The following is a 12,503-nucleotide window of genomic DNA, read 5'->3' as shown; positions in this document are numbered from 1 at the left end:
TTGCATGTCAATGACTAATTAATTCTCTATCAGAATCCATTCCCAACACCAACATCCCCAAGGCACACACCTTCCTAGCAGCACCCCTCCACACAGTCTATCCTTTCCTTAAGGCCATAAAAATTTCCAAAATATTCTGAGTAATCATCTACCTTGAACTCAAAGTGAATATTTCTTACTGGTATGTAATTCTGTGAAGTTCACAATTCTTCTAATAATTTTTTGAAAGAGCTTTTTTTAAAAAAATCAGCTTAATAATATGCCTAAAATAATAAAAGCATGAACACACAATTCACACTATGCACATTTAAAACAGGCAGTAGTTTTTGTTTGGTTTTGGTTTTACTCTGTTCTTGCTTCATTGACTCTCTTAGAATGCTTGAGATGGTTGAACTGTAATTCATTTCCCTTTATTTATGGATGTGTAAGCTATGGACCCAATCAACTGAGCAGTTGCAGAGCCATGACCTCCTAGATTCCCACCCTTGCTATGGTCCCCTTGTCTCTCAATCTGAGAAAAGACCCTGTGATGCAATAAGCACCTTTCAGTACTTCAGCTACCAGTTTATGCATTCTGACATGTTGGTTTTCACCATTCTATTTGAAGTATTACAACTAATCTACCAAACATTACATGGGGATAAACTAGCCAGGCAGAAGCATAAGACAGCCTGAAGAGTTTCTCTACACTGCAAAACAGGAGAGAAGTGGCTTTCTGGTGATCTACACTTGAGGCTGATACTCCAGTGGAGGCTGATTTGTCCCATCGGCTGTACAAATCTGTAGGAGAACTATATATTTGCACAAATTTATAGGTGCACAAATTACAAGAGGAAATACCCTTAGCTCAATGGAAAAAAAAAGAAAAACAGAGAGAGAGAGAGAGAGAGGATGAAACAATAAAGCAATCCACAAAGCTCATAGCCTGGTAAACTCATTTCTATTGCTACCTTACTAATAATAAAGTTCTTCAGATAAATTCTAGACCAATTCTTTGGCGATATTGCTCCACTGTCACAGTCTCTTATTATCAAAAATTGATCGGCCCGTCCTCCTTCGCTCACACTCTCCTACTCCAGCCCAGGACTTTGCGATGTCCCTCATAGTCTCTGCTAATGCCTCTGGGCCACATCCCCGTGAATCCAGGGCTGCACAGTCTTAAAGTCTCTCATGTGCCAATTTGATGGAAAATATTCTATTCTAAATATTCCTATTTTTAAAATGTGGTAATAACAATAATTTAAAAGTTGAAGTCTCAAACAGAGGTTTTAAGTCAACTGTAATAAGCATTGCAAATTTATAGGCTAAACCAGTAACAGAAGAAAGTCTGGAACCGTGAAGCTATGCATGATGGCACGCCATGGAGAGGAGCCCCGGAGTTCATGAAATGAATTGTTGCAAAAAGCAACAACGACAACAACAAAACCCAGTCAGCTGTACCAGTCTGCTGCTATTACAGCTACCTAAAGGCAAAATGTGCCAGTGCACAACAATGGTAAGAATTCTACTACCTTAATTCCCTGCCAAAAATGTTGAGCTTACTGTCATTTTAGTTTACTATTATTTTTCTTCTATGTAAATGTATCTCCAGTTTTATAAAGGAAAAGGAACATAAAAGATTTTTGTACAGAAATTTGCTTTGTGGACAACTTTGCTAAAAAACAGGAATTCCTAAAACAAAGAGACATTCCCGAGGGGCTCTCTTTAACCATGTTATCAGCCTCTCTCTTCTAGAGAAGGACAGCTAACTAGATTAAAATTGTCTTCACAAGTCTCATTGGTTTTATAGTTTTTAAGGCTATTGTGATGGGCTGAATACTATTCCCCCAAAAGATGTGGAAGTACCGACTTCCAGTGCCTATGAATACCCGTGAATTTACTTGGAAATAGGGTCTTTGCAGATGATCAAGATAAGATGAGATCATTAGGGAGGGCTCTAATCCAACATGACTATATTCTCATAAAAAGTAGAAATCTGGACAGAGACACATATAGGGAGAAGGCCACCTGAAGATTGCAGCTAACTTCCACAAGCCAAGGAGCTATCAGAAGCTAGGAGACAGCCCTGGAACAGATCCTTCTCTAGTGCCTTGAGAGGAAGCATGGCTCTGCTGACACTGACCTTGGACTTCTAGTCTCCAGAACTGTGAAATAATAAGTTTCTTTGTTTAAGCCACTCAGTTTGTGGTACTCATTACGGCAGCCCTAGCAAACTAATAGAGCCATTATAGTATTACCCCTCCTTGGACAGCTGGCAAAACCTCCCTTCTCATACTCCATACTTCAAGGAGGCCTAAAAGAAATATTAGGAAAGGAACCAAATAGGTCAGCTATCTTTGCTCTCTAAATCCAGCTCATTCCAAAATAAACCAAATGAAAAGACATGCCTATTTAGTTAACTCCTTAAAATATATTTATAGAATAACACTCACTTGAAGACAAAGAAAAACAGCAAAAATAAAAAGATCCATCCCAGTAGTGTTTTCTGAATAGAATTAATAACAAATATTTTTAAAATCTTTTAAAATCACAGTTTGATAAATGAGTAAAAGAAAATTAATGTTATCACACAGATCCTATGAAATTCTCATCTATTACTGAACTTCAGAGAGGCACAAAGTAATTAATTTTAGTCATTTCTATTTTTCTGGTGGAATCAGAAAGAATCCATGCTGGTGACATCAAGCTATTGTTTAGATCCTTGACAAAAAGTATACTTGAAGCTGAAAATGATGCAGAAATTTCAGTTTATGAACTATTTAAAAGAATAGAAAAAAGCCCATTACATGTTGGACAATTTAGTACACATATTTGACAATGAAACATAACCTTTTGTCTTATATCAAAGGCAACACTGGAAAAATATACTAAATGATCATTTCCTATCTTAATTATAAAATACAGAAAAAAAATCACACTCCCTAAAAACAACTGAATTGGGCAGCAGTTAGCTGAATTTTTCAAGTACAGTGGGGGGGGGGGGGTTATGTTAATTTTGATGGGTTTTTTTCCTACACTTTATTTGATGGTACTGAGGTATTCTGTTTTGTCTATGATTACATTTACCCATAACTGAAACCAGTTTAGCATTGCGAAATAGATTTTATTCAAATCATACCATGTCAAAATGAAATCAAATCATCTTTTAACGTACAAAGCATTCCCCTGAACTATTACCCAACTGAACTATATTTGCCTCCATTAGTTCACATCTATAATTCATATTAATTGTTCATTTATTATTCATGTAGATACCTTTAGTACTGAGAAAAAATAGGAACTGGTCTGGTTCAAAATGAGAGCATATCCTCTGTAAGCAATTCTACCCATTTACAGTGGGCTTATTAGAAATTTATAAATCTTATCGATTACTTGTGGGTTTAAAATGTTATATAATATTATGTAAAAGAAGACTCTATGCAAGGTTAAGTTACAGTACACTAACAATACATGCATTTAAATAACTGGAGCAGGAAATTCCACAAATTGTTTGTCTCTGAACTATCCACACATAAACACATGGTATGGGTATTACCATTTTATTGTACAACTCTGAATGATGAAATTAAACTACACTTAATAGGAATCGTAGCTGTCTCCCAAAGTACATATCACAGGAAAGGTAATAAAAATGCTTAGTACTCTCCTGACATCTCAACCAGAGAGTGGCCGTCCTCAACTAGAGGACACAGGTGATTTCTTATTCATCTTTGTAAATTCCACCCCTAGTGTGAACTCAGTAAATGTTTAATGAAATCCACTCTTGCCTTTCTACAAGAATCAGCATTTCTCAGTCTTTGTGTCTCTCTGGTGATCCTTATAAAAAGCATGAAGCTGAATGTGCATACATGGCTTCTCGCAGGCAAATCTCATTACTTTAGTGTTTTGCAAACAATAAAATTTTTATTAATATTGTTGTGCTAATTTTCAGGAAGAGGAAGAAGAGGGGAGAGGAGGTGACTGCTCTGGAAAAGTTAGATGCAAAGGAGGCAAAAATCAACATTTCCTGATTTTCTAGCAACAGCGTGTCAACCATGTAGAAGGCAGTCTACAACAATTGTTCATATAGTGCACAACTAAACTCTCGTCTGCTATGCAGACTAAAGGGACAGGCTTCAGAGGACTTCCTTCTTTACAGGTTAATTCAAGGGGGAAAAAGTTTAAAAATTAGAATTAAATTAATTAGGTAATGTTAAATTACCTAACAACTGAACCAACGTCCATATTCTTAACAATGGAATTATTCATTTCAGACATAAATTGCTAGAGCTGCAAATAGCATCTTAAAACAAGTAAATATGCTCTACCAATTAAATCAATGTCTAAATGTTATTCATCTACATACGGCAAAAAAAATGCGTGAAGCATTTCACGGTGTAATTTTTTACATTACTTATAACTATTTTCTAATTGCATTAAGTTTCCCCAATGCAGGTTTTCCCCCGCTATCCAAAAGTAGAATTTTCCTATGAAACCTTTTGTAAGTCAAAATGGCATAAAGCCAAGAAGCAACTAACCTTAGGACATATCTTGCTAAGAGATGAACAAAATAAATTGAGAAAAAGCACAGATGCTCACAGACACAGCTCAAAGCCTGACAGCAGCCTGATGCTGAGATACTGAGCGTAGTTCCTGGAGAAGGAGCTTAGGGGCGCCACTCTCACTGCTCTGGGTGTGCGCTGCCTCTATAATGGCTCACTGCAAAACAAACACTGAACGCTCTTTTCAATTTTCACCTTTCACCTTTTGCTCTTTCATAAGAGCAAAAATTCTCTTTGGATTTCTTTTCTAGCAGAAACAGGTACTAATGTAGGTCTTCTGTAAAAGTGAAGTGACATAAAGCAAACTTTCACAAAGTGGGGGATACCTGTATAAGGACTGTATGGTCAGGCCACCCAAGACGGCAGCTCTCCTGCTCTCTGTACATCCCCTGCTCAACCAGTCCCTGCTTCACCTACACCCTACTCACGTGACTGACCTTCCCTCTTAATCATAGAGCCTAACAGTAAACGCCTACACACTTGCCTCAGCTCCAGCTAGAGACTGTTTTAGCTTATCAAAGGGGTGGTGAGGGGCGTGCTCCCCTGCTGGTTTCCCTGGTAACCAATGAGTCAACCTGATGTCAATTCCCTCTGTAACTGGTAACCTCCCTCTCTACCCCCTCATCCCCCACCCTCACCCCTACTCCTCCCACCCCCCAGCCCCCTATACACACGCACACATACACAACACACACACGTACACACACACACACCTGTAGCAAAGACTGCTGCCATGTCCTGCCCACCCCCTGCTGCACATGGTGGGATGTTGCTCCAGGACCTTACTTCAGAGATGTAAGATTCCCCATCCATTAAACCACTGATGTCTCTGTCGCTGACTCTGGGCTCTTTCTTCAGTCAGGAGGCTGGGCAAGTACAGGGCTTGCAGGCCTGAGGGGTGCAGGCCAACAAGGACAAACCTCAACCACACTTCGTGGCAGACTGTTGCTTCTCCTCAATAACTACCTGCTTCTCCCTGCCAGTATTGTCCCCATGTGTTCAGAGGTCAATTCTGACTAATCTAGGCAAGCATGGTAATTGCATTTTCCTTCCCAGATAGTGCCAGGAAGGTCTGGCCAATGAAATACAGGAGGAAGTCTGGGGGGGGGGGGCGGAATTCTGGGAAGGTCTCCTTGCCTTTTCAATGGGACATACATGAAGAGGGGGCTCTATCTTTCTTCTTCAAGTTGTTCTATCTCGATATGAAATCTGGAATAACCATTAGCCTAAGGATAAAAGCCACACTTTGAAAATAAAGGAATCAAGAGTAGCAGAGAAATAGAGCTGTACCATGTTGGAGCCTGACTTCTTGTAATATGAACAACAAATCTTATTTCTTCAGTCATTTTGAATTGGGTTTTCTATTCTTTGCCACCAAAACCACCTTAACTGATCCAAGCCACACTCATACCCAAGTTCGTAATTATCACCTATTTCCTCTTCCAAACTTTTCACAGCCATCCTTGTTTTCAGTTAGTCATAATGTATATAAATTTTGTATCCGTATTTTCCACTTAACATTATTGTGAGCATTTTTCCATTTTTAATAGACAATCTTTGTGATTATCACTTTAGGAGCTGCAGAGTATCCATCGAATAAAGAGATCGCTGAGTAATACCTTATTGTTTGATATTTAGGTTTGCCTTCACAGTTATAAACCAAATTACTTTTGCAAAAGTTAACTTCACACACACACACACACCCCCCAAGGACTGCATATATATGCAGAGAGAGTATTTGTGAGTCCAGGATAATCACTCATAAAAGGCAGTAGTAAGTGGATATCTAATTTTCTTCTTAAAAAAAAAAATTCACACTGGTAAAAAGTCTGATAATGCCCCAAATCAAAGTATTTTATATCTCCCTTAGCCTGAAAAGCAGAGTGAGCTCAATCCAGCCAGGAAATGTATCAAATCTGTTATTGCTAATAAATGTTTTTCAGCGCCTGCTACATAGAATCAAGATGCAGCATTAAAAAAGTTTAAAAAGGGACTGCTTTCAACCAACTTTTTTAATTAACCTTCACTTCAAACACCAGATGGACTTCAAAGAGTACAGCCTGTAACATCCCACAAGTCCGCTATCTCTATCTGAATCAGGAGATTTGGGTGAAATAATCTGCATGACATGACAAAAAGTCAGATCTATGAATCACTCTTTCTGGTAAAATTGAAACCATTCAACTCAGATTGGGACTTGAACCCACGTGCTGGGACTCAAACCCGGCCGAAACCCAGACTGGGACTTGAACCCATGGTCTTTTAATTGATATCACACAGCTCAGGTTCTTGAGGTCTAGTGCAGAAAGAATTCAGTGAGAGACAAAGTAATAGATAAGAAGTGGATTTATTTAGAGAGAAACACATTCCACAGATAGAGTGTGGGCCATCTCAGAAGGTGAGAAGCCCTGACATATGGCGTGGTGAGTTTTTATGGGCTGGGTAATTTCATAGGCTAATGAGTGGGAGGATGGGATTTCCAGGAATTGGGCCATTGCCCACTTTTTGATCTTGGATCAGCCTCAGAACTGCCGAGGCATGGGTGGGTGTGTCATTTAGCATGCTAATATATTACAGTGAGCATATAATGAGGCTCGAGGTCCACTGGAAGTCAAATCTTCCGCCATCTTGGACCTAGTGGGTCTACCCAGTTTTTGTCATGTCCTGTGGCTACGTCATTCTTTTAAAGGTTGCGCCCTGCCCCTTCCCTCCTGTTTCCAAATCTCAATCATTAGAGCATTATCGTTTATTATACCTATTTTACCCATCAGTCATCGGTCACCTATGGTTGAGTTCCACTTGGCTGCTTGTAACAAAGAGGAGCTCCTAGCACAGTGCAAGCAAGTTGCCCCACCGGCCACACCAACTGGAGACTGGAAAAAGGATCCCTCTTTCCAGTCAGGAAGCTCCAAATTATTGCAAGGTACTGTTGGGGGGAATCAGTTGCCTGTTGATTCTTCCTATAGAAATGTGAAAATAATCTGGCTCACATTCAGTCAATAATCATATTCTGGTGAACTAAGTTGTTATTATCCCACACTGGTCAAACAAAACCATTTTCTAAAACCACACAAAAAGTTACCGTAGGCCTGCCTTATGCTTGATCCTAAATCTAGTGGGATTAAGTCACAGAATGGTAGACTCCGCTGACATGATCACCCATGGCTACACAGCTTAGGTGGGTTCCGATGCCCTCCCACGGTTTTCCCTGACTGTGACAAAGGGTCTTCAGCCTCCAAATCACCTTGACTGCTCATTAGAAATGCACATTCCTGAGCCGAATTCCTTAGCTGACTTAATCAGGGTCTCTGAAGGCTAGAGCCCAGGTATCTGCATTTGAATAAGCCCCCACGTGATTCTAATGCCCATAGTAAGAACTAACCCCCAGGGCTGATTCAGGGTGAATCCCCCAAATGATTCTTTATTACTAATTTGCAAGTTTCACACAACCAGGGCCCAGGCATCATCTTTCTTGTTCTCAGATATTTGAGCCACTGGAGTGTCCACGCCCTGCCCTGGCTCACCTGATATCCCCCTGCCACCCCTTCAACTTGGTTTCAACCAACTCTCCACCTCAGGGGCACCAACTTCCTCATTACTCTTGATGCAAACAGGTACATGACTCTAGCCTCCAGGTTTTGTTTTTGTTTTTGTTTTTTTTTGCGGTACGCGGGCCTCTCACTGCTGCAGCCTCTCCCGTTGCGGAGCACAGGCTCCGGACGCGCAGGCCCAGCGGCCATGGCTCACGGTCCCAGCCGCTCCGCGGCATGCAGGACCTCCAGGACCGGGGCACGAACCCGTGTCCCCTGCATCGGCAGGCGGACTCCCAACCACTGCGCCACCAGGGAAGCCCCAGTTTATTTTTTAAAGGAGGGATTTCGTTACAATTAATTTTCTTTCCTTCTATTAATTTTCTTTCCTTCTTTTTTTTTGGTTAAAAAAAAGAAAGAAAAGAAAAAGAAAACCCTGGATATTCTCAAGTCAGAAGAGACTGGAAATCATGTACATTGGACCAAACATAATTTCCTTTCTCTTTCTTTTTAAACTAGTCTTTAAACTACAAGAATAGGATCATTAGACAGTACAGATATTTCTACATGTTTATATAATTAAAGAATAAAATGAGCTGTGGAGTGAAATGTGCACTATCTTATAATGCTGCTATAAGATTTAAATGAAGGACTTCCCTGGTGGTCCAGTGGGTAAGACTCTGCGCTCCCAATGCAGGGGGCCCGGGTTCGATCCCTGGTCGGGGAACTAGAAACCACGTGCATGCTACAACTAAGAAGCCCACATACCACAACTAAAAAAAAAAAAAAAAAAGATCCCGCATGCCACAACGAAGATCCCGTGTGCCACAACCAAGACTCGGCGCAGCCAAATAAATAAATAGGTTTTTTTTAAAAAAAAGAATTAAATGAGAAAACTAATATATAAAATGCTTAGCTCAGCATCCACCAAAGAGTGAATACTCAATAAATCCTACCTGTTATTATCAGGCCGGGGTGTTTTGGTACATACTCAGTGCTGGGAAAGTCCTTTGAATAAATCTGTTTCTAAGCTGCCTTCCTCCAGATAAGGAAACTAAAGCTCTGGGGGTTGAGTCTTACTCAACACTGCATAGCTACTGGCAGAGCCAAAGCGGACACCAGTGTTTTCTAAAGCACAATTCCATATTCTTTTCACCACTCCATGACAGCTTTGTTCACACTCTTAACTGAAATGTGGAACGAAAAAAGTCATAGGTTCAGAATATGCCAGTCATTTTGAAGGTATGAGTTACATCCAATCAGAATGTGAGGAGTAAATGACAGAATGGGTTAGCAAGACTAAGCCTGTGAGAGTAATTAAATTATTACATAGCCAGCAGATTGCTGTCCTGGTTTTTTTTTTCTTCTTCTTTTTCTTTTTTTTTTGTGGGGGTGTGAGGCAGGGAGAGAATTTATCTCCCATCTTGGGTGTTTTCTTTTGTTTCTCTTGTGTTCAACCACTTTACTCCAGGAAGTACACACACTATTACGCAGTGTTCAGAGTTCTGTCTAGTGAGAATTGACTATGAACACAAAGGAATCACAAAGAGTGTGTTGCTGTTAGGTTTAAATTTCTTTTCAACACAAGAGGGTGGGGAGAATCAATGAACAAGCTATTCTCCTCATTTGGAATATAAAGTGAAAAGAATTATGTGTCAGAAAGCACAATAGATCTAGTGTTTTAACTCTGAAATACACTTATTTATGTCTATGTATATACAATAGGAAATATGAAATATAATAATAGAAAGATGAAAAAACTGTCAGTTTTTGCTAAACATGAGATTTTACTACAAATAATCCCTCACAATAAATAGTGAAACAATGCTAGGGCTCTCTGCTTGATATCACCTCAAAATTTTTACAGCCACATTGGCATTCTGTCTGTGAAACACAAGTATAGCGATGACTTCATTCTCTAGGATAAAGGATAATTGATCTTAACCTTCCTATCACTTTCCTTTAACGCAAAGCACTAATGCAATTGAAGGCACAGATAAATAAAAATTTCTGAAGGGAAAGAATGGCCCTGTGAAAGTTAACCTCCAAATTACCTCCAAAAGGTACAAAGTACAACATATCTCTGAATCACAATTAGTGAAACAGCTGCCCCACAGCTTGGATGGAGAGCTGCCAAAAAAAAAAGAATTTTTAAAGAAAATCCAAACTCTGAAGGACATGTAAGGTTTTTTCCCCACAACTATTAGAGAAAAAAAAAGCCCTAATGTTAAACAAAACACCAACTCAAAACAAAGCACTGTTTAAAGGCCGATTATTCACTTACATTAAATCTATTAATGTGATGCTTTTATTACCACAAAACCAAAATGTCTTACCAACTTTATCTCTTTACCAATTGATCCCGATTTTCCACAAACAATATATACAGCTGAATACTGGCACTTTTGAAAACCGCACTTGACTATATCAAGTTGCTTCTTCCCTAAGATAGTTACTATTCCGATCTCTTTTCCCTTTCTTTTTTCTTCACTCACTGATGATATTTATCACACTGTGCCCCAGAACATGAACATCATTTTGACAAGTTGTATTTTGGCCGGGAAATTTTGCCAAACTTTTTCAAATATATGTCAATGGTGGGAGTAAGGCAGAAATTTTACCACGTTTTCCCAAATCGGGTGTGTGGGGGGGAAAGTTATTGATTGTCATATTAGATTTAATATTTCCCTTTCCAAAACAAGTAATTAGAAACTATCGCCTCCTCTGCTTTGCCTCTTCTACGTAAATATGGTAACATTCTGAAGGCAAGATGATCCAGAAAACACACATCCTCCCAACATATGCGCGCGGCCACACACACACACACACACACACACACACACACACACACACACGGCAGAGACAAGACCTTATCCAGGAACCCAGAGCGCAGCACCTTCCAGAGAAACTATCACCCCAAATAACCTTCACACACGAAGCCCGCCTTGCTAATTCAAAGTCAAGGTACCAAGGTACTTGGATGGTAACTCAGGGGCAGCCCACCATCACACTGAGAGGCAAACCCTCAATCGCACCCCCTCTCACTCTCTCTCTTCAAGGAACACCTAATGCCCTCTCCTAGCTAGGGTGGCTCCCCGCCAGTCCAAGTCGCCGCCGCTGCCCCGAGGCCACTCACCGTGTCTGCAGTCGCAGTAGCCCCAGTCCACCTTGCCGTGGGCGTTCCCATAGAAGCACCAGGGTCTGCCCGTGCCGTCGGGGCTCCGGCAAAAGTTGTGGCTCTGCCCTCGCAGTTGAGCCCAGCCCGCCGGGGGCGACCGCTCGAGGAACGGTGGCACCTCTGCCCAGCGCAGACAAGAGGCGCCGAAGTCCGTCACGTTGACCCAGGGCTCGCCGGCGGGGCAGTCCCCGGCGCGCGGCCCGGGCGTGTGCCGGGCGTGGAGGGCCTGCAGGCGCGGGGTCCGGAGCGCCGCCGGGGGGCGCGGGACGCGCGGCAGAGGCGTCCTCTGTGGACGCTGCTGGGTAGGAAGGTAGTAAGGGTACTGGGGACCCAGAGGATAACTGAGGACCGGATCAAAGCTGACCACTCCGGGGAGCGCCCCGAAAATCAGAGCCACCGCGAAGCGGGCGAGCGTCATGGTGCCAGAGCAGCGGCGTTTGCTCCATACTCCCCCTGCTCCGCGGGTTCTGAAGGGTAGGAGAGGAGGGGGCGAGGGCGGGGCTGCGCGTCCCTGGAATCCCCTACTCCAGCCCCCTCCCGTCCCCCGCGCGCGGTCCGCCTTCCCCTCCCCACCTCGCCTCCCGCCGCGGATCCCAGGCCGTGCCTCTGCTCCTGCGCCTCGGGAGCGATCGCGGGCGGGGAAATCCTGTGTTCCGCGGAGCCCTGGCTGGTGGAGAGGACCTGCCAAGAGAAGACGCGGACCCGGCGGACAGTGGCGGGGCCGGAGCCCCAGGTAGCCTGTAGTGACACGGGCCCGGGAACTCTGTCCCCTGGCTGCCGGCACGGGGCGCGCAGTCTCGCCCCGGAGCCGGACCTCCGCGCGGCTCCTGCCTGGCTCCCGGCTGTCAGACCGCCCGGCCGGGCCGGACCAGCTGCTGGCACCGCTGCGGCCTCAGTGTGCCCGAGCCAAGCCCGAGGGTGCCAACGAGGGGGACGGTCTTGCCCGCTCCTTGCCAGCAGGCGACACCACCAGAGCCCCGCGTCTGGCGGCTGCCAAGCCTGCCACCAGCCCCTGCAGCCATCTCTCCTCCACCCCCTTGCCGCGCCTCTTTTCCTCTATTCTGAAATCGTTAAAAGTGTGGATGGGTTTACCTGCAACTCTCCCTTGATAAGTCCCGGGGAGAAAGTTATCAAAGCCTACTTGGAATGCTGAAGCCATTTTCCTGAACTGTGAGCTCCTCAAGGACAAGACCACGTTCCGTTCCGCTTTATATCCCAGTGCTTAACACCGTGGCCAACACTTATTAGGCTCCA

General features: G+C 42.9%; 1 protein-coding gene across 1 annotated transcript in view; it reads right to left on the bottom strand.

The window, feature by feature from the left end:
- Positions 1-12,283, bottom strand: part of PRSS12 (serine protease 12) — a 69,075-nt gene extending 56,792 nt beyond the window's left edge. The window contains exon 1 of the mRNA XM_067735203.1: positions 11,208-12,283. Within this exon, the coding sequence (XP_067591304.1) occupies positions 11,208-11,667 (460 nt within the window). The 5' untranslated portion in view covers positions 11,668-12,283. The remainder of the gene's footprint in view (positions 1-11,207) is intronic.
- Between the last annotated feature and the right edge of the window lie 220 nt (positions 12,284-12,503).

The sequence above is a fragment of the Pseudorca crassidens genome, chromosome 4 (assembly GCF_039906515.1).
Source record: "Pseudorca crassidens isolate mPseCra1 chromosome 4, mPseCra1.hap1, whole genome shotgun sequence".
NCBI classification, from domain to species: Eukaryota; Metazoa; Chordata; class Mammalia; order Artiodactyla; family Delphinidae; genus Pseudorca; species Pseudorca crassidens.
This window is presented reverse-complemented; position numbering and strand designations above follow the sequence as displayed.